General features: G+C 39.5%; 2 protein-coding genes across 4 annotated transcripts in view; one reads left to right on the top strand and one right to left on the bottom strand.

Annotated features, from left to right (window-relative positions):
• The window catches only part of Ctnnal1 (catenin alpha like 1), a 54443-nt gene extending 41941 nt beyond the window's left edge, over nucleotides 1-12502 (top strand). The window contains exons 12-19 of one of the 3 annotated variants that reach the window (XM_090330396.1): nucleotides 2393-2430; nucleotides 3923-3982; nucleotides 4073-4227; nucleotides 7548-7596; nucleotides 10290-10346; nucleotides 10462-10575; nucleotides 11150-11233; nucleotides 11671-12502. In XM_090330396.1, coding sequence (XP_090186522.1) covers nucleotides 2393-2430; nucleotides 3923-3982; nucleotides 4073-4227; nucleotides 7548-7596; nucleotides 10290-10346; nucleotides 10462-10575; nucleotides 11150-11233; nucleotides 11671-11730 — 617 coding nt within the window. In that variant the 3' untranslated portion in view covers nucleotides 11731-12502. Of the gene's footprint in view, nucleotides 1-2392; nucleotides 2431-3922; nucleotides 3983-4072; nucleotides 4228-7547; nucleotides 7597-10289; nucleotides 10347-10461; nucleotides 10576-11149; nucleotides 11234-11664 lie in introns of those variants that run through there. The other 2 variants (XM_090330395.1, XM_090330397.1) reach the window with 2 other exon arrangements.
• A 569-nt stretch (nucleotides 12503-13071) lies between these two features.
• Abitram (actin binding transcription modulator) lies at nucleotides 13072-20875 on the bottom strand. Its single transcript, XM_090330394.1, has 6 exons — nucleotides 20716-20875; nucleotides 19589-19640; nucleotides 18327-18456; nucleotides 15386-15462; nucleotides 15200-15269; nucleotides 13072-14890 (listed from the first exon to the last, which is right to left on the bottom strand). Exons 1-6 carry the CDS (start codon nucleotides 20792-20794, stop codon nucleotides 14753-14755), a joined length of 546 nt encoding a protein of 181 aa, XP_090186520.1. The 5' UTR covers nucleotides 20795-20875; the 3' UTR covers nucleotides 13072-14752.
• Nucleotides 20876-21084: the final 209 nt, after the last annotated feature.

The following is a 21084-nucleotide window of genomic DNA, read 5'->3' as shown; positions in this document are numbered from 1 at the left end:
CGAGGAATTGAACCCGGGTCTTCGTGCATACTAGGCAAGCACTCTATCACTGGGCCAAACTCCCAGCCCCAGTTTTAATACTTTTTTTTAAAAAAATCATTGTGTTATCTTGAAAATCCTTGAACCTCTATCCTGTGTGTTTCCCTCATTAAATCACGAGAATTTGGTTGGAACAGAGAAAGTAGCATATGGTGTAAGTGATAACATTCCTTATCTTGATCCATGACAGAATTGATGATTGATCCTGATATTTTTCATACACTGAACTCACAAATGGCCTTCCAGTCCTCAGCAAAATATTATGCTACCCACAGCAGACATGCCAGAATTGAAGCAGGAGAATCCTGTATTTGCTTTTCATTTATATAGCTCTGTGGTTTATTCTCTTTTTGTTGTTGTTTTGTTTTGTTAGTTGCAGAGATTGAACTCAGTGTCTTGGTGCTATCCCTGAGCTCTTTTTGTTCAAGGCTGGCATTCTACCACTTTGAGCCATAGCTCTATTTCCTGGTCTCTGGTGGTTAATTGGAGATAACGAGTCTCATGGACTTTTTCTTGCCCAGGCTGGTTTTGAAACCTTGGATCTCAGCCTCCTGAGTAGTTCAGACCACAGGCATGAGCTACTGGTACCCAGCTTGTTAACAAATGCCTCAAAAAGAACCATAATAACTACAAAGTGACAAATACATCTAGGTGGATAGTAGCAGTGGCAAACTAGAGTATATAAAAGCTCTTATTTCTCTCCACATTATAGTTTCCTTAACTTTTCTGTATCTTAGAGATGTGTCTCTGCCACCCTTTTTGTAGAGTAGATGTGAGCATTTCAGGGTCACTGGCTCCATGTAGGATTCCCAGGTTAGATAATACATGGTTCCTTGCTTGTGTTTAAGTAGTGCTCATGCCTCTCTCTGAGCATATGAAGACCTCATTTTACAGATATTATGGACAGCTTCAGACTTTGAATTAGATCATTGGTAAATTTTGCCATTCAAATAACCCAAAGAAGCAGGACCTGGTGGCACACACTTATAATCCTAGCTACTTAGAAGGCTGAGGTCTGAGAATCACGGTTCAAAGCCAGCCCAAGCACGAAAGTACTAAAGTCCGTGAGACTCTTATCTCCAATTAACCACTAGAAAACCAGAGGTGGCACTGTGGCTGAAGGGGTAGGGGAGTAGCCTTTAGCTGAGGAACTCAGGGACAGCATCCAGGACCAGAGTTCAAGTCCTACGACTGACAAACAACAACAAAAGCCAAAGATTTATTTTCTGTTAATCATTTTGTAACTAAGTCATGCTCTTTTTGTATCAGAAGTCTGGAGACAGGGAACGAAAATGCCTTTAACTTGTTTTTCAAAGTCTTATAATTCTGAGATCAAAAAACCATGTATTGGCTGGGAAGTTGGCCTAGTGGTATAGTGCTTGCCTAACATGCATGAAGACCCAGGTTCAATTGCTCAGTACCACATACATAGAAAAAAAGCCAGAAATGGTGCTGTGGCTCAGGTGGTAGAGCCTTGAGAAAGCCTAAGGACAGCACTCAGGCCCTGCATTCAAGCCCCAGAACTGGCACAAAAAAAAAAGTATTAAATTCCTAACACTTCTGATACTATAAAGAAATGCTTTAAATCATTAACTATTTCTAAATGCTGATACTTAGCAATAATTTGGCTTATAGATTAGTGATGTCTAACAAAAGTGGAGTATAGACAGGTATATAATGTAAACTTTTCTAGTAGAAATAAGAAAAAATTAAGAAGAAATAAGGGGCCGGGAGTTTAGCCTAGTGGTAGAGTGCTTACATAACGTGCACTAAGTCCGGGGTTTGATTCTTTGGTATCACATACATGGAGAAAAGCCAGAAGTGGTGCTGTGGCTCAAGTGTGTCCTTGAGAAAGCCCAAGGACTGTGCTTGGGCCCTGTGTTCAAGGCCCAGGACTGGCAGAATAAAAGTAATATTTGTTTTGATAATATTTTTATTTAATCACTGTTAATTGTTTTGTTTCATCTTACTATCTACACTCTTCCCTAATGAGGTTAGTTGTAAATGATTTGATACTTGGAGAAAAGAAAGATGCTCCAATATTGGTAGTGATAAAAGAAGACTAGTTTCAATAGAGGCAGGCTGCTGAAAGGAACACTGAATGAAGCTGGCTGTAGGGGAAGTCACTGTTGAAACACTTTGGTTTTACAGTGGCAGAGGTTACCATCACACGTGTCCTGCACAGTTTTCATGTTTGCCAATGAAGATAGGATTTTATTTTTCAATCACATGCATGTAATAAATGAAACTAGTAGAACTAATGTATTAACATAACTGTGTAATAATTTACCAGGTAGATGTGAATAAAAGAAACATATTAATTAAAAAGTGTTGTTATGTATGTTATTTGTAGGAGAGAAGTATGGTTACCTTTCATTACCAAAGCCAATGGTAAGTAGAATTCATACATTTCAGAATGTTTTATTGAGAATTTAAATAATGCTCTTATTGCTTACTGGTACCATTCTGCTCCTACTTTAGAAAAAAAAAAGTAGGCTTTTAAATGTATATAGTTCAGAGCTGTTACTCTGGGAAACAAGCTACATGTGGCTCGTATCATGATAATTTGTTGGGAATGGAGGTTTGAGAGAATCAGTAACAGAAATGATAATTAAGTCATAGTCTGATGCTAAATATGGTTTTATTCCTCATATCTTGGGTCTGCTTTGCAAGATCATGTTGAAATCATTTTCTTTAGATAAAGAATTGTATATGCTTCCTATCTAGATGAACTCATGCCATATACATGGGGGAAAGACAAGCCAGCTGCAATGGCTCACACCTGTAATACTAGCTACTCAGGAGGCTGAGATCTGAGGATTGTGGTTCAAAGGCAGTCTAAGCACTAAAGACCCTGAGATGCTTATCTCCAATTAACTATTAGAAAGCTGGAAGTGACACTGTGGCTCCAGGGATAGGGAAGTAGCCTTGAGTTGCAGAACTCAGTGACAACACCCAGGCCCAGAGGTAGGGCAGTAGCCTTGAGCTGAAGAGCTCAGGGACAGTGCCCAGGTCCAGAGTTCAAACCCCAAGACTGACCAAAAAAAAAAAAAAAGTTAATTTGACATTGGTCCTAGGATTCCTTTTAGGAAGGAACATACAAGCAGGCTAGTATAAGGCTCTGGGTTCAAACTCTAGCCTAGCTTAAAGGAAAAAAAAAGGTAATAATATTGGTGGGGGAAAGGAAGAGGAGGTGTGAGGAAGAGGGGAGGAGGAGGAAAAACTACATCTGAAGACAAAGAAATGATAGCAGGAATGGGTAAATGTCTAGCCAAAACTCATGTGATAAATCCAATGTCCATATTTTCAAAAAGGCAATTATTAATTAGTGCATTTTGAAGAGAAAATGACAATACTGACATACAAAAATTAGAAATTTTAATATAGCTATTGAGAAAGGAGCTATAAAACTACAAAGTAATTTTGTGTGTGTATGGGATTTTTGGGGAAAACAACTTCTATGCTTTAAGTATAGGTACAAATTTATCTATTTTACAGAAATACATTTTAAGACCAGCAGTGTTTCAAGTGTTCACTTGTGATTAATAGCTACTATATTGAACAGTGCAAGTAAAAAGTCCTATAAAAAGAAAATGAAAACAGAGGAAAGAGAATTGTTGACTTTTAGCAGTGACAAAGAACAGATGGTGAATTGACCATAAAGAGACACCAAATAAAACTCCTGGGTTAGGGACAGTGACTTACCTATAATCCTAGCTATATGGGAGGTAGAGATAAGAAGGTGGTGGGTAAGAGACTAATTTGGGCCAAAAGCACAAGACCTCATCTGAGCAATGACTAAAGCAAAAAGGACTGAGTACTTGATTCAGTACTTACATTACTGTTGTATTCCTTACAATTAAATTGTTGTATTCTTTTTTAGTTGTCACAGAAGAATAATGTAAACCCAAAATCATTGAAACCGGACAAGCCTGACTCTGAGGTAAGACCTTTTCTTTGGTGACTGTCGCATCTCATTTTTCTTTTATATAAGAGATGACAATGTTGTTTTAATTAAAATATATATTTGTAGGAGCAAGCCAAGATAGCAAAGCTTGGACTTAAGCTGGGTTTGCTCAGCTCCGATGCAGACTGTGAAATTGAGAAGTGGGAAGATCAAGAGAATGAGATAGTTCAGTGTGGACGGAACATGTCCAGGATGGCCTATTCTCTATATTTATTTACACGGTAATGTGCTTACATTTTGGTCCTTTTTATTTACTATAACAATATTCAGTATAAAGAGAAGGTGCTGTGTTAAATCATCAATTAAACTATTGATTAAGGTCAGTAGTTAATACATGTCAAAAACAGTAGTAGTTAAAGCAATTTCTTTCATCTAATATAACAAGAAGACTAATTTCCCTCACTTTAATATTCTGTCCTGTCCATGACATTTGATTAAACACCTCATTGAAGTCAGTCACATTCTTCAGTCTTTATTAGACATCAGATATCTTCCCTCTCATACTGTTTTTTTTTTTTTTTTCTTTTGCTGCACATGGGGCTTAACGCAGGGCTGGGCACTGTCTCTGAACTTCTCTGCTTAAAGCTTGTGCTCTACCACTTGTACCATAGCTCCACTTATGGCTTTTTTTGGTTGTTATTGTTATTATTATGCCAGTCCTGGGGCTTGAACTCAAGGCCTGGGCACTGTCTCTGAGCTTCTTTTGCTCAAGGCTAGCACTCTCTCACTTGAGCTACAGTGCCAATTCCAGCTTTATCTGTTTACGTGGTACTGAGGAATTAAACCCAGGGCGTCATGCATGCCAGACAAGCACCCTACCACAAAGCTACATTCCCAGCCTTGGTGATTATTTGAGATAAAAGTGTTAAATATTTTCCTGCCGGGGCTGGCTTTGAACTAGGCTCAATTCCAGAATTCAAGCTCCATGATTGGCACAATACTACTACTACTACTACTATTACTACTACCACTAATTATCACCACTTCCACCATCACCATCACCATCACCACCACCACCACCACCACCACCATCATCATCATCATCATCTGTTTACTACAGTTAATCTACCCATTGCTAGGCTTATAGATATATGCCACCATGCCCAGCATAACTACTTCTTTCATTAGTTCTTATTTTAGAATATTTAAAATGGTACCAGTTGCAAATTTTGCTTCAAATTCATAATACTGGACTTTGATAAAGAAGAAAGTGAAGGGGCCGGGAGTATGGCCTAGTGGTTAAAGTGGTTGCCTAGCATGCATGAAGACCCAGGTTCGATTCCTCGGTACCACATACATAGAAAAAAGCCGGAAGTGGTGCTGAGGCTCAAGTGGTAGAGCTCTAGCCTTGAGAAAGTCCAAGGACAGTGCTCAGCCCTGAGCTCAAGCCCAGGACTGGCAAAAAAAAAAGAAGAAAGTGAAATCCCATCGAGACTGGAAAGCCTTAAAGGGCTGCCCCATGGAGGACTTGGGATTGCTAAGTCTCTGTGGAGCTAGAAGATGGTTATTGGATAGGAATAAATGAGATTTAGGAAAGGAAAATGGATTTTCTGTAACACATAAATGCCTTGTTTCATTTGTATGTCTCCTTATTATGTAACACCTTTCTGTGGTCAAGTCTGGAGTTGCTTTTTTCTGGTCCACACTGTTTTTATCTGTCTTCCCCCACAGTCATTTACATTTCCTTTTAAGACCTGTACTTTAACTTAAGAGGCTCATGAGATCTATGACCAATTGTGAGCCTTTGCAACATTGTTTTACAATGTCTCTGATAATTTTATAACCCTTTTCAGTCAATTGCTTAAGGTCATTGTAATCATTTATGTGGTTTTAAACACTTATTAATGTTTAAGATCTTCTAGTGCCTTGAAGTTGAAAAAGTTTCAAACTGTAAAAGGAGCATGGCCTAATGGTAGAGTGCTTGGTGCAGGGAGTCCTGGGTTCAATTCCTGGAAACCATGTACACACACACACACACACAACCAACCCAAAAACCAAACCTCAGACCTATCTATCAGTGCTTTACTGTCTTTGCTATGGTTTTTGTTTCCTGAGATAATTTGATCCTCTTGATAGTTTATCAGAGAACAGGAATGATTCCTTCATGTCTCACAGCTATTAAGGAGCAGACCTGGCTGCTATTAGAGTACACATCTTCTGACTTAGGCCCGCTCTATTGCTCTTATTAATGATTTCTCTTATTTTCTTTGTTGTAATTTACTTTACTTTTTATTTTTTATGAGTTCTCAATTCATCTTGTAGTTTCTAATCTATATCTCCCAATATCCTAATTTGACTGGTAGCAAAACTATTATTATTATGTTAGAATTGAAACTTAAGTAATATGTCTTATCAAAGCTCAACTGCTTAGTTCCTGTTAGAGTTGAAATTAGAATTTAAGGTGAGAATGTCCTGACTTTTCATCTGATCTGTTTCCATTATGTAACAAAGGCCCTCGGGTTGAATCATGTTATCTGATCTAAATATATTTCATATATTTAATTCATAAAATAAGATGAAAACAATTTAGGACAAATAGAGCTTAACTATAACTGGTCAGGACAAATATAACTTAAATATAACTTGTCAGTTTAAATGTTTTTGTTTTTTTTTACAATATAAATGAATACAAACATTGTTTTGGGGTTATAGTACCAGGGCATGAACTCAGGGCCTCAAACTCTCACTCCATTTGTTCATGGCTAATAATTTATCAACTGAGCCACATGTCCAGTCTGCATTTTGCTGGTTAAATGAAGAGTTACTTAGATTTTTCTGCTCAGACTGGCTTCAAACATTGAGCCTCTAAGTCTCATGCTCTGAGTAAACTAAGATTATAGTCATGAGCCATTAGTGACTGGCTTAAGCTTTAAACTTGGAAGTAATAGTTAGATATTAAAGATATATTAGATATAAGAATATCACAATATTAGCCAGGTGTGGTGGCTCAGGAGGCTGAGATCTGAGGATCAAGGTTCAAAGCCAGCCCTGGCACAAAAGGGCCTGAGACTCTTTTTTTTTTTTTTGCCAGTCCTGGGCTTGAGCTCAGGGCCTGAGCACTGTCCTTGGACTTTCTCAAGGCTAGAGCTCTACCACTTGAGCCTCAGCACCATTTCTGGCTATTTTCTACGTATGTGGTACCGAGGAATTGAACCCGGGTTTTCATGAATGCTGGGCAAGCACTTTAACCACTAGGCCAAACTCCCAGCCCTGGCCTGAGACTCTTATCTCCAATTAACCTCCAGAAAATGGGAAGTGGGGCCTGGCTCAGGGTAGGGCAGCAGCCTTGAACTGAAGAGCTCAGGGACAATGCATAGGCCCAGGGAAAGGGTGGTAGGCTTGAGGTGAAGAGCTCAGGGACAGTGTCTAGACTGAGTTCAAGTCCCATAACACCCCCCCCCCAAAGAAAATCACAATATTAATCCTATTCGTATTATTCATCATAATTTGGGCTCTGTGAAAGCACAAAATGCTCTAGTTAAACTGAGTTTTCAGGTACAACCTTTTTTTTTAACCTTCTTAATAACTTATTTTATTTTAGAGGGGAGGGGCCACTGAAAACTTCTCGTGATTTGATTCATCACCTAGAGGTATGTTTTTATTTTTAGTGTATGCTAGTACAGTTGTGAACTACACGTGGCTTATAACTTCTTTTTGTGTATTTCTGATTGAATTCAGGGCCTCATACACTGGATTTATCCCCTTTCTGTTTCCCTTTTATTTTTATTTAATTTTACTGTTTGTGCTGTTCCTTGGACTTCTGAACTCAGGGCCTGAGTGCTGTCCCTAAGCTTTTGTGTTCAAGGCTAGTGTTCTACGCCTTTAGGCCACATCTGGGTTTTTGGAGCTCAGTTGGAGATAAGAATCTCATGGGCTTTCCTTCCTGGGCTCATTTTGAACTATTCTCCTTAACTATTTTGCCTCCTGAGTAGCTAGGATTACAGGCATCAGCCACCAATGCCCAGCTTTATTTTAATTTTAATAAAGGTCTTGCTAAATTGCATAGGCTGGCAAGAACTGGTGATCTTTCTACCTGTTTCCCAAGTATATATTCCTGTTACCTAAATAATTTATTCTATCATAACATGTATGGTGGCTGTGTACACACTGAAGTGCAATACAGAGTGCAGAAAATTAAAATTTAAAGAGCTTGCAGAAACATTTTGACTATCTTGCTAGAAAGAAAATGAGTAATTCAGACCAGACTAATAAACACAGTATTGGGTTTTATATTTTCCCCAAGTATTAAAAATGTCCTATAGGCAGATATAAATCCCTTACATCTTCTAGAGCTCCAGTAAGGCTTTTTGATCTCTTCACCAAATTGAATGATAGCAGTTATGTGAGATGATACATAAGCTTCTGTGGCAGGCTTAAAGCTAATAGAAGGTATTCCTATTCCTTCTTTCTATCCATATTCATGACTCAGAGCATGTAGGGAGAGACAGACATGCTATCACTTACCTTTTGTCCTGTATGTTTAGTGAAACTCCATGTAGGCCTATCTCTAGAAGATGAGTTCACCTTTAAGATAGAGACTTTAGGTTAGCAAATAGGCCCCAAAACTCCTTCCCTATTTTGTTCCCTGTTAGCTTGTTTCCTGCATTTGAAATGTAAGATTATATCACTTGATCACTGTTATCTACTCCTCTTTGGTATTCCTGTATGCTTCTGTAAGAACTGTTTCAGGACAAGAGTTTCAGTTGAAAGAATAGCTGTTAAAATACAATTACTGAAAGGGTTTTTGCAAGTTTTTCTACAAATGAGCTAATTCATTTAAATTCTGGATTTATGATACTGTATATTATTCACCTAATTCCAGGTGAGCTTATTCATCAAAGTAACATCTGTTACTAGGCATTGAACTCAGGGTTCTGAGCTTGCCAGGCAGATCTCGATACCAGCCTTTTTTACTTTTGTTTTTCAAATGTGTATTTGAAATGTTTAGTAAATATTTATTTATTGCAAATTTATTTTTCGCAGACTTATGTCTGGCCTGCCTAGACTGTGATCTCTCGATTTAAGTTTCTTGTGTAGATGGGATAATGGGATGTTCCACTATGCCCAGCCAGATTTTTTTTTTGGCCAGTGGTGAGTGGTGGGCCTGGGCACTGTCCCTGAGCTCTTCAGCTCAAGGTTACTGTCCTACCCTGGGACCTGGGCATTGTCCCTGAGTTCTTCAGCTCAACATTTCCACCCTACCCCTGGAGCCACAGCATACTTCTGGTTTCCTAGTGGTTATTTGGAGATAAGAGTCTATGGCCTTTAGTGCCTGGGCTGGCTGATTTTGAACCTTGCTCCTCAAATCTCAGCCTCTTGAGTAGCTAGGATTACAGGCATGAGCCAATGTGCTTGGCCAGATTTTTTTTTTTTTGGTGAGTAATGGGACTTGAACTCAGTCTGGGGGCTGTCCCTAAGCCCTTCAGCTCAAGGCTACTGCCCCACTCTTGAACCAAGCCCCACTTCCTGTTTTTCTAGAGGTTAACTGGAGATAAGTCTCAGGTTCTTTTGTGCCCAGGCTGGCTTTGAACCTTGATCCTCAGATCTCAGCCTCCTGAGTAGCCAGGATTACAGGTGTGAGCCACCATGCCTGGTGAGAATTTTTTTTGTTTAAGATGAGGTCCCATTAACTTTTTCTCTGAACTGCTGTTGGTACTGTGATCCTTGCACTGTCTTAAATAGCTAGGAATTTAGACATAGCTCCACCCCATCATGTTGAGTTTACATGTTGTACATTTAAACACAATATCCTGAATATTCTTATCTCTTCAGTCTTACTCTTCACGGATTTTCCACCATCTTGAATTATGAAGTGCATGGTAAATGGTGATAATCTGAAAACAAGAAGGAGCAATCTATAATCCTCTCAAAGTGCTTATGGAATGTGTATTTTTAGATGGGAACAGCAATATTCTGACCTTTTGGACCTCATGTCCTGAAGATTCAATCTCCCTTTTATAATTGGGAATTTTATGAGATAAGCTTGGGATTTCTGGAGAAATCCACACATAATGAGTGGCTGAGTATCCCAGGTTTGTGTGACTTCAGAAAAATTGGAGATTATTGGATGTAGAGAAGCCTTTCTAGGGGCTTTGTCTTAAGTCTAGAAAATACCTCTAAATCCAGTTAATCCCTAATCCCCTTGTGTTTCCCAGAATACAAATCTTTGGGAGTTGTACAGGCTTGTTCTATATTTCAAAGTGTATAAAACTATTAACAAGCATATTTTTTGCCAATTATTTGCTAGATGTCAATCTAAAATAGTGATACTCTCCTTTACCAGGATTTTGCCACAGAAGGACTGAAGCTTACTGCAAGTGCACAAGCCTTGTCAAAACAGGTAACTTCTGTGGTCCAATAGTAATGCCTTGTATACCCACTTTGGGACTATATTATTAAGATTTAAAGGATGGAATTTTGATGGAGTAGTTACAACTTCCTAAATTGCATTTCAGCTGAAAGATGATGACAAGCTTCTGCTTCTGCTGGAAATAAACAAGCTAATTCCCTTGTGCCACCAAGTCCAGACAATGACGAAGACATCTCTGCAGAATAAAGTGTTTTTAAAGGTAAAAGAGGGATGGATTATTCATGTGGACATTTACAATACTAAAAATAAATTGTTAATACTTATGGCAGGGTAAGTATATGTCAATTTTTCATGACTTGACTGAAAGCATTATTATCTTCTGGTGTAACTGACCACAGGAAGCAACAGGTTCACCAAATAAATGAGTCTGGGCACAGGTTAATTCTATAGTGCCATAGAGCCACCCCAAGTCTGCCCCAGTGAGAAGCACATTCACTTCTGAATCTAGTTTCCCACAACTTAATTGAGGAAATGTGGGCTTTTGCCAACGAGATAGAGTACTGAGATTGCACAGAGGGAGATTCAATGCCAGTATCTCAAGTACTTGAAAATATTGGTTGCTTTCCTCTTTTTCTTACTGGGGTTCCATAAAAAGGCATCAGACCTGGATGGCTATCCCATCTTTGTGTTGTGAGGTTTCCAATTAGCTCATGTGCAATACTATACACCTTTCAAGATTTCTTTGAGTTCCATATGGGGAAATTTTATCATGTTCACAGTGTTGTATAAAGGAATCACTTTTAGAATACAATTCTCATGTTTTATCATTGTAGGTTGATAAATGTATTACAAAGACAAGATTTATGATGGCTCTCTTGGTCCAACTTCTCTCACTTTGCTATAAGCTGCTAAAGAAGGTGAGGTTGTTTTGCTATTCTTAACTGACATTAAAAAAAATTAAATTTTGAACTGGAGGCATGGCTCAGTTAGTACAGGGCCTGTCTATCAACGGCAGTACTACCATCAGAAAAAAAATTAAAAATTAAGGAAAATAATGGTCAAGCAAAGATAGCTTATGCTTGTAATCCTCATTACTTGGGAGGTTCAGATCCAAGGGTTGCAGTTCAAAGCCATTCTAGGCAGAGTACGTTAATGAGACTCGTCTCCAGCAAAAATTCAGAACTAGAGGTGTGGCTCAAATGGTAGAATGACAGCCCTGAGAGAACAAGCCAGTGAGAAGCAAGATCTTGAGTGATTGGCACAAAGAAAGAAAAAGAAACAAACAGTATTTAATTTCAGGCCCCCTTTTTTTTCTTAAAGAGTAAAACACTAATTATCTTCTTTCTAGTTTCAGATTGAAAATAACAGTTGGGTCTCGGTTACCAATAAAGACAGCATGAACAGTAAAACTTGAGAAAGTTCTGGGCCAGATCCCTGGGATTCCATATGGCAAAGATGAAATGTCTAAAGAAGGAGATGTCCTTTTATGCTTTCAAAAAATATACTTTCATCAGTTCTATAAAGAAAACAATACTGAAATTTTGTTTTTTGGTCTTCAGATAGTGAAGTTTTCTGACAACTACTTAGTGCCAGGGTGTCTGCTAGATTTCTAACTACAATGTGATTTTAAAATGGGACTTTGCATTAATAATACTCTTTTAAAAGTTAAACCAAATATTCAGTCTCAATGACAACTGAATCCAAAGAAGCTATTTTGAATATATGCTGAACTTTGACATTAGCATTTTATTTAAGCTTATCAACTAGAACATTAATTTCATCAGAAAATGTACAGTGGTCTAGAGGAACACAGGGTTTTTCTTTATCCCTTAGTACAGGTATACAGATGCCCTTTCTAACACTTGTCACACATAAAAAGATCCTCTGTGCATCCCTCTGCTACCTTCAATAACAAGATAATGGAACTCCATACAATCCTAGATAAACTTCTGGAGATAGCCGCCTGCATTCTAGTCATAGCTTTGCTGGCCAATCTGCCCAAATATTGACTGGAACCCTAAGCCATACTGGCTTTAAAAGGTTGTGAACCATCCTTCTCAGAATGGCAGATTAAAAAGGCAGAACTTTGGAACTGAGAAGCTATTTACTCTGTATACTCATATACTGTATTTTATATATGTGGTATTGGAATGTTCATAACAAATAAACATCTTTGATATTTTTAACTTTAGTGTTTCTGGCCCATGAGGTTTTCTCATCACTGAGTATGTTTCTCTTTGCTTTGGATTCATATTAGTATCAGTATCCAAATACTCTCGAATTAATTTTGAAAACAGTTGACGAGCAGATAAGGTGTTCTGATGGGTCAATTGACATAACAGTGTTCACAGATGTAGTCAAGTACTGTAGTATAATTAGCCAGTATTTCACTAAAGAAAATTTTTGCTGTAGCCCTTAAATGTACCTAGCTTGATAACCTTTAAAGAATACTTCTATATTCCAGAGACCAATGGCATATGCCTGTAATCCAACCTACCTAGAAAGCTGAGATGGCCAACATGGTGGCTCATGTAATCCTAGGTACTCAGGAGGCTGCAATCTGAGGATCAAGGTTCAAAGCCAGCCCATGCACAAAAGAACCTGAGACTCTTATCTCTAATTAACCTCTAGATAACAGGAAATGGGGCTTGGCTCAAGGGTAGCACTAGCCGTGAGCTGAAGGGTTCAGGGATAGCGCTCAGGTTGAGTTCAAGCCCCATGACCCCGTCTCTCCCCCCCCCCACACACACACAAAGAAAGCTGAGACACACAGGATCATGGCTTGAAACCAGCAAGAAAAATCTCTCTAGGGCTTGGAGTGTGCTCTAGTGGTAGAGTACTTGCCTATCATGCATGAAGCCCTAGGTTCGATTCCTCAGTACCACATTCTCAGAAAAAGCCAGAAGTGGTGCTGTGGCTCAAGTGGCAGAGTACTAGCCTTGAGAAAGCTCAATGACAGTGCCCTGAGTTCAAGCCCCAGGACTGACAAAAAAAAAAAATTCCATTTATTTAATGAACAAAATACCAGACTGGAGATGTGGCTCAAGTAGCAAAAGTGTCAGCCTGAGTAGGAAAGAAAACTGAGCAAACAGGCAGCCCTGAGTCCAAGCCTCAGTACTAGCACAAGAACACAAAACAAACCCAAAAGGCTAAGTCATTAAGATTTCTTTTTTTGTGTATGAAAGTGTTCTTATAAATCACTGCTATAATAGTGGAAGCATATTTCCATACTTCTTATTTACAAAATACTTTTTATATACCTAAAAAGAATAGTGTCTTAAAAGTGTGAATGGGGGTAAGAAGGGATAACACGACCACCAATGTAAGAGGAGAAAAAAAAAAGTGATTTTATCTACACCAAACTATTTTCAGTTAAAAACAGGGATATCTAAATCTATGTGTGGGTTGTAACCTTTAAAACATTAAGATTTAAGTCCTTTTATTTGAAATTCAGTGTAAACCAAGTAATGTTAGGCCATAAATTCAGTTTTTCCTAAATTTACTGATGTGAAAGTCTTTGTTTAATTCCAAGGAATCAGGACCTCTGAATAAAATGTTCTCAGTAAAATCTTTATTAGACATATGTAAAGTTAACTGTAACTAAAATGTGTGAGAACCTGTTTAATAGCACATTCTAACGGTTCTATTTACTAGCAAAGTCCTTTGTCTTTTCTCCCTGCCTTTTTTGGGGGGGAGGGTCAGTTGTGGTGCTTGGACTCTGGGCTTGGGTGCTGTCCCTGAGCTATTCAGCTCAAGGCTACCACCCTACCCCTGGGGCCAGAGTAACTCTTAATACAAGTCTACTGGTCTTTAGTGCCTGGGCTGGCTTTGAACTGTGATCCTCAGATCTCAGCCTCCTGAGTGAGCTAGGAGACTCCTTTGTTAAGGACCAAAACAGTATGACATACAGCTGTGACACAGCAGTGGACTGCAAGCCTTGAGAAAAGCTCAGGGACAGCATCCAGGCCCTGAGCTTAAGCCCCCTAATAAACAAAAGGATACATACACCCTACTGGTACCACCATCACCACCAACAAAAAGTGTGTCACAGTACTCAAATAGTAGGAATATATCAAAATGCAGTATTTACTTCCAGATTATGAGAGGTAAATTATATTTTTCTTGGCTACTTAAAACTGTTCTGAATTTTTCTTCAAAGAGTTTGGTTTAAATTTTTAAAAATGTCATTGTTTACCAGTTGTTAGATGCAAGAGAACAGAGAGGAGTAGCTAGGGATAGCAGATTTGGGCTGGAAGACCAAAGGGATCCAAGGCTTACTGTGTGCAGTCAAAGGAGGAAGACAAAGTTGAATGAGGGATTAACCCTTCCCTGCGGAATGAGGGAGTGTGCACCACAGATAGTGCTTCTCTTTCAGTGCACTGATGAGGTAGGCCACGTAAGGTTATGAATCTTGTACCACTTCTCCATTTCGGTCCTCATGGTATAGCTGTTGTGGCATTAATTCGTTTTCCCACAATTTCATCATACTGTTTTTGTGTCAATAACCCTTCTGTTATGCTTTTACTTTCTTCAAATTTGGGTAAAACAACTGCAATGTAGCCTTCAGTGGATGGCTAGAAAGAAAACAGAATATATAGTTCAGTCAAATGATTTTTTTAAAATATTTTTAAAGGGGCTGGGAGTTTGGCCTAGTGGTAGAGTGCTTGCCTAGCATTCACGAAGACCTGGGTTCAATTCCTCGGTACCCCACATACATAGCAAAAAGCCGGAAGTGGTGCTGAGGCTCAAGTGGTAGAGCTCTAGCCATGAGAAAGCCCAAGCCCAGGACTGGCAAAAAAAAAAAAAAAAAAAAAAATATATATATATATATATATATTTAAAGTCATGGGATCATACATTACCCAATCCTTTTTTTTTTTTACCTTTTCTTGAAGAATAGATGGTTTATGGAGAATGTTTTCATTTACTTCCATCAAACGTCCTCTAATACAGCTGTTTAAAACAATATGTTTGAAAAAAAGAGTAAAAATCTGTTTCCCAGGATGTTTTCTATAGTTCCACCAGAGTGAACATAGATATCTGAAGTTGAGAAATAATAAGTTACTCACCTAGATATGATATATTCTTCTCCATCTGAGCAGTAAATTTTACACAGAGGAGCAAGTTCTGTTAAAAACTGTGCACCCTAGGTGATGAGAAGAGAGACATTAGTTAAATGATGTATTTCCTTGAGAGGCAGTCCTAAGACTTAAAAGACGATATATTTCTGGAACTGGTGTTTTAAGTGAAAACAATTTACATACATTAAAGTCATTTATATAGTTATTTGTGTAGTACTTGCCTCCTACATACTAGATCTCATTCTAGGTTCTGGGGAAAACAGCTGAATAATACATATGTGGTAATAGGTAGTTCTGTTATAGATAAATATTTTCTTCTTAACTGTAAATGAGAAAGCTACATATAATACATATAAAGAATTCAACATGCAGGAAAATCTACCAACACAGAATGACATAAAATTCAATAGGACAGGTGGATGACAATATTATACAAAGCTAGTTTAAGATTCCTACCTTTTACACTAGAATTTAATAAAGTCAACTACGAAAGACCTATTGCAGGAAGGTTATTTTTCTAATAAAAAGCAAACAAAAATCGTGCCTTTTGAGGATAAATTAGAAAACACAAAAACAGGAGCTGGGAGTTTAGCCTAGTGGTAGTGTTTGTCTAGCATGTATAAACCTGGGTTTGATTTCTCTGTATCACATACATAGAAAAAAGCCAGAAATGGTGCTGAGGCTCAAGTGGTAGAGCTCTAGCCTTGCGAAAGACCAAGGACAGTGCCCAGGCCCTGAGTTCAAGGCCCAGGACTGGCAAAAAAAACAAAAACAAAAACAAAAACAAACCCAAAACAAAAAACACAAAAACATTCTAAGTAGTAAAAGTAAGTTGCCCATCATCCTGTAATCCACAAGTTAGTAATACATTTTGACATAGAAACTTTTGAAAGGTTATTGGTAAAGCATTTCATTAGATGGACTATGGACAGGGCTGGCAGACAGGTAGCCCATGGGAACTGATAAAAAGCATGTCTATGTCTGTTGGCTGTTCTCTTAGTTTTCAGGATTTTTCCTGTAGTGAACATAGGCAGTTAAACATACTAATCTTTTGTGTGTGTGTGTGTGTCAGTCTTGGGGCTTGAGCTCACTCTGGGCCTGGGCACTGTCCCTGAACTCTTCAGCTCAAGACTAGTGCTCTACCACTTGAGCCACAGCACTACTTCTGGTTTTTTGAAATTGGAGAGGATCTCATGAGCTGCCTTTCAACTGCAATCCTCAGATCTCAGCCTCCTGAGTAGCTAGGATTATAGGTGTGAGCCACTGGCATCCAGCAGACATACTAATTTTTACAATGTTTTTATTTCCAACTCAAAGCATTAGATAGCATTCAGGTAGTGTTTTTACTTCTTTGCATATGAGTACTTCCCTCAAAATTACTAGCACTGGAACAATGCCCCAATTTTGGGAAGACATATTGGGATTTGTTTCAGATTATCTACAACTTGGTCTACATCAAATAGTAGGTGCAGGGGCTGGGAGTTTGGCATAATGGTAGAGTGCTTGCCTATCATGCACAAAGACTGGGTTTGATTCCTCAGGACCACATACATAGAAAAAAGCCAGAAATGGTGCTGAGGCTCAAATGGTAGAGCTCTAGCCTTGAGACAAAGAACCCAAGAACAGTGCTCAGGTCCTGAGTCCAAGCCCAGGACTGGGGGGGAAAAAGTACATGATTTGGTTTCTTTTATCATCTCCCCTAGAAGAGTAAGTGATTGGCAGTTTTTTTTTTTATTTTGTTTTGTTTTTGGTGGGTTATGGGGTTTGAACCTGGCCTGGGCACTGTCTTTGAGCTTTTCAGCTCAAGGCTACGGCCCTACCACTGGGCCTGGGTGTTGTCCCTGAGCTCTTTAGCTCAAGGCTACCAACCTACCCTTGAGCCAAGCCCCACTTCCCATTTTCTAGGGGTTAGTTGGAGATAAGAGTCTCTTTTGTGCCCAGGCTGGCTTTGAATCTTGATCCTCAGATCTCAGCCTCCTGAGTAGCTAGGATTACAGGCATGAGCCATCACGCCTGGCTGATTGGGAGTTCTTTATAATCCAGTCAAAACTTATTTGTAGTGAGTTCAGTGTGCAGGTCCCCCTCTGTTTATTAGTAACAGCCAAGCTTTGAACCATGATTCATCATAAGCGATTTCCAAACATTGTTAGTGTAGACTTTTATCTTTTACTAAAGGTTCAAACTTTTTTACATCAATGAGTTTCCTGAGTGAAGAGAAATCAGTAATTAATGTATGTTATTAGTTCTCTTGGAACAGTAAGTATAATCAGCAGAAGCACTTAGCACGAAGTCAGTAAATAAATGACCTAAATCCCTAAGAGAAATTTTCAACCCAAGGGATTTATAAGGACACTTTACTATGTGACTAAATTGTCCTTGGTGTATTTTCTCTTCCAATAACAGGTCTAAGTTGACCAGAATTAGAGAGGACAGAGATAATATTTTGGAAATGATATTTTGTATTAGTAAGCATTGTGTGCAGGTCGAGGGAAAGGGTTAATGTGTGGATGAATTTATATTAGGGTGACATTTTTTAGTTATGGTAAAATGGTAAGGGCAAATACCGTATCTTTTTCAAAGTAATGCTTTTTTCCTATTCTGATTTTCTTTAATTTACATGTAAAAAAACTCATTTAGTACAGAATATTTACTATATACTTTTTTAGAACTTGAAATGAGTGGTGTAACAAATCCAGAACAAACTGGTGTTGGAGTTGTCCTTTCAAAGGCTCATCTACCTACTCTATTCTGGGGATAATAGGTGTCTACTGTGACAGACATTGTATCTCCTGAAATTCTTTTTATCTGTGAGAATTTCTGTCAAATGCTTGAATCAGCACTTTGAACTGAGAAGGTACGCTGACATACATTTACTGGATCCTATGGCTATCTAGATCTATACTATCATCTCAGAATTCCAGGAACGTACCCGCTTAAATTTCCCAGAAACCTTGTTCTGAAGTCTGCTACAGTTGGTACTGATCTGATAGGAAATACTTTCTATTGTTTTTCCACTTTGAAGAACTGGATGAGAAGCAGCCAATGTGATGACGCATATTCTACAAAGAGAAAAACATTGATTCTGTATTACTGCTTGCAGTGACTCCTATTGGTACCAAAATATCTGAACTGATCCTTATGTTGTCAAGCTATCATCTCTTCTCTTTCTTGTTTGGCTATTACTGAAGCCTAATAGTAACATGAGGAAAGAGTAACAAAAGTCTTTAGGTAGCAACGAAGTGGAAGACAATGAACTAAGGCACGTCTGTATATGGGAAACCACATGACCCTTTCCAGGGCTCTGGCAGTTCAGTTGTTAGGCACAGGCTAAGCTACATTAGATAGCAGGTAACAGGGGCTGTGGTCCTCTATTTGTATGTTTGGGTAGTCAAGTATATTTCTGTTCTGAACTCAGGGCCTGAGCACTGTCCTTGGGCTTTCTTCAAGGCTAATGCTCTACCACTTGAGCCACAGCACCACTTCCAGCTTTTCTATATACGTGGTACTGAGGGATCGAACCAGGGTCTTCCATGCATGCCAGGCAAGCACTCTACCACTAGGCCACACTCCCAGCCCCTCAAGTGTATTTTTGAGTGACTAGGCACTGGAAAACTCATTCCTGCCAACCAAACTCTTGTAATGATACTATTTTAGCACAGTGGAAGACCATATATATATGAACTCATACATACAGGGCCAGACAAATGCTCTACCACTGGAACCACATGCTCCACCTGTTTTGCTTTAGTTTGTTTTCTGCCTGTCCTGGGGCTTGTACTCAGGGCCTGTTCTTGATCTTTTTGCTCAAGACTAGTACTCTATTACTTGAGCCATAGGGGTCACTTCTGGCTTTTCCTGAGTACGTTACTGGAAATAAGAGTCTCATGGTGTTTCCTGCCTGCTTGGGTCAACTCCTGAACTGTGATTTTCAGATCTCAGCCTCTTGAGTAGCTAGGATTACAGGCATGAGCCACCAGTGCCCAGCTTAGTCCCCCTCCACACAAGGTCTTATGCTTTTGGCTGGGTTAGCTTTAGACCATGTAGTTTCTACCTCAGTCTCCCAAGTAGCTGGGATTACAGGCCTGTGCTAGCATGCCCAACCAACAGTGGGAAATAATATAAGGTATGTTTAATGAGCTCAATTTAGAACTATCCCAAGGTAAATATTAGAAGAATACTTGATTTACCTACCGGTTAGAGTGCTGTAGGATACAGTGGTCTTCACAGGGTTTTCCTTTGACATCTTTAAGAATAAATAGGTTATTGGTTGTTGAATCAATATTACTATTTGGTACTTTACTATTTGGTACTTTCTGTGGCTCATGGAGATAATTATGAAGATCTGACTGGAGCTCATAGTTGATATCCCTTTATTATGAATACATAAAGGCCTCCAATAAAAAATTTCAAATGACCTGACCCATTTCAAATGACCAGAATTATTTATTCATTATTAAGGTGATTAAGACTTTGTTCCATCTTGCGTTATCCTCACTTTTTTTTTTCTATTGTCAGGGTAATATATAGAGGGGATACAGTTACATTTGTCAGGTAGTGGATGCACTACTTCTCAAACACTGATATCCCTTCTCATGTTTACCCTAACTTTAAAATGAGTACATCCACTATTTCTGTAAGGGAAAGTGACATTAACATCACATTCTTTATAATATAGTAGCCGACTTTTGGTAGGTGGCTTCCAGGACTGTCCAGATGGTAACATGGAAATGTACCACGTTACAGAAAACCCCAGTGCTGTGTGAACCAGGGTAAATGGTTACCTTAAGTCAGGCCCACAGCAAATAAGGTTTTCTCTGTGTGTGTGTGTGTGTGTGTGTGTTACACTGATTCTTCCTGAACACATGGGAAGAAACGGGGTTTAGAGTCCTTAAAAGAAGTCCTTGTCACTAGCATTTACTGGGCACACAAAACAGTACCCACATAATGCTGACGGACAATAACCTGTGGAATTTTCCGGAGGCAGAACTCCATGCTATCGATCCTACGGCTTCTTTCTGCTCGGGTAATTTTTAGTAACTGGTTACTCTTCAGCACTGAGCCCTCAAATCCCTCCAGGCACTCAAGGACCTTTGTAATCCGGCCCCAGCTATGCAACATCTGGGCCTCGATGTAGCGTACTCGTTTTCCCACAAGCAACCCACACTGCACTCCCCATCCCCAGAACCTACCCGGCCACAGGGCTGCCTTTCCACTCCGCAACCATCATTCCTGGGCCTCCACATCCGGGTAAGCGCCGGAACGTGCGCTCCGAGGCTTACGGACAAACCGGGCAGGAACTGCCATCACTGCCCACTTACCGGCTTTGTACCAGCGAGTGAAGTAACGATCCACCAGCGACGGTATCTCAGGCTCAGCGGTCACAGGCTCGGTAGCCATGGCTACAGCCCGGGCGGCCGCTACCACGTCTTCCGAGACCCAAGCACTTCCGCCCGCCGGCCCAGACTGGAAGATGTCCTTCCGGCGCGCTCTGTAGTGTTGTGCGCACGCGCAGCGCCGTCCAAGCCACCACCCACCTCTGCCAAACGTCAGTGCGGGCGGTCAAATTGGGTATCAGTAGAGTCGTCAGAAGGAACTAAGGGACCGCGGAGGGCACATAACTCAGGGCTTCTACCGCGCTGTGGCTGAGGCAGCCAGCAAGGCCATGGCGTAGTAACGCAAGAGGCCGC

Source organism: Megascapheus bottae, chromosome 3 (genome assembly GCF_031878675.1).
Source record: "Megascapheus bottae isolate mThoBot1 chromosome 3, mThoBot2.hap1, whole genome shotgun sequence".
Taxonomy (NCBI): Eukaryota; Metazoa; Chordata; class Mammalia; order Rodentia; family Geomyidae; genus Megascapheus; species Megascapheus bottae.
This window is presented reverse-complemented; position numbering and strand designations above follow the sequence as displayed.

Bases quoted from the DNA above. Each gene is read 5' to 3' on its own strand.
- Abitram (XM_090330394.1), bottom strand. From the start codon at position 20,794: ATGGCTACCGAGCCTGTGACCGCTGAGCCTGAGATACCGTCGCTGGTG. The intron at 19,641-20,715 runs GTAAGTGGGCAG...TTATTCTTAAAG, and splicing joins CACTCGCTGGTACAAAGCCG to ATGTCAAAGGAAAACCCTGT. The intron at 15,463-18,326 runs GTACGTTCCTGG...CTCATCACCTAG, and splicing joins TTTCTGGGAAATTTAAGCGG to GGTGCACAGTTTTTAACAGA.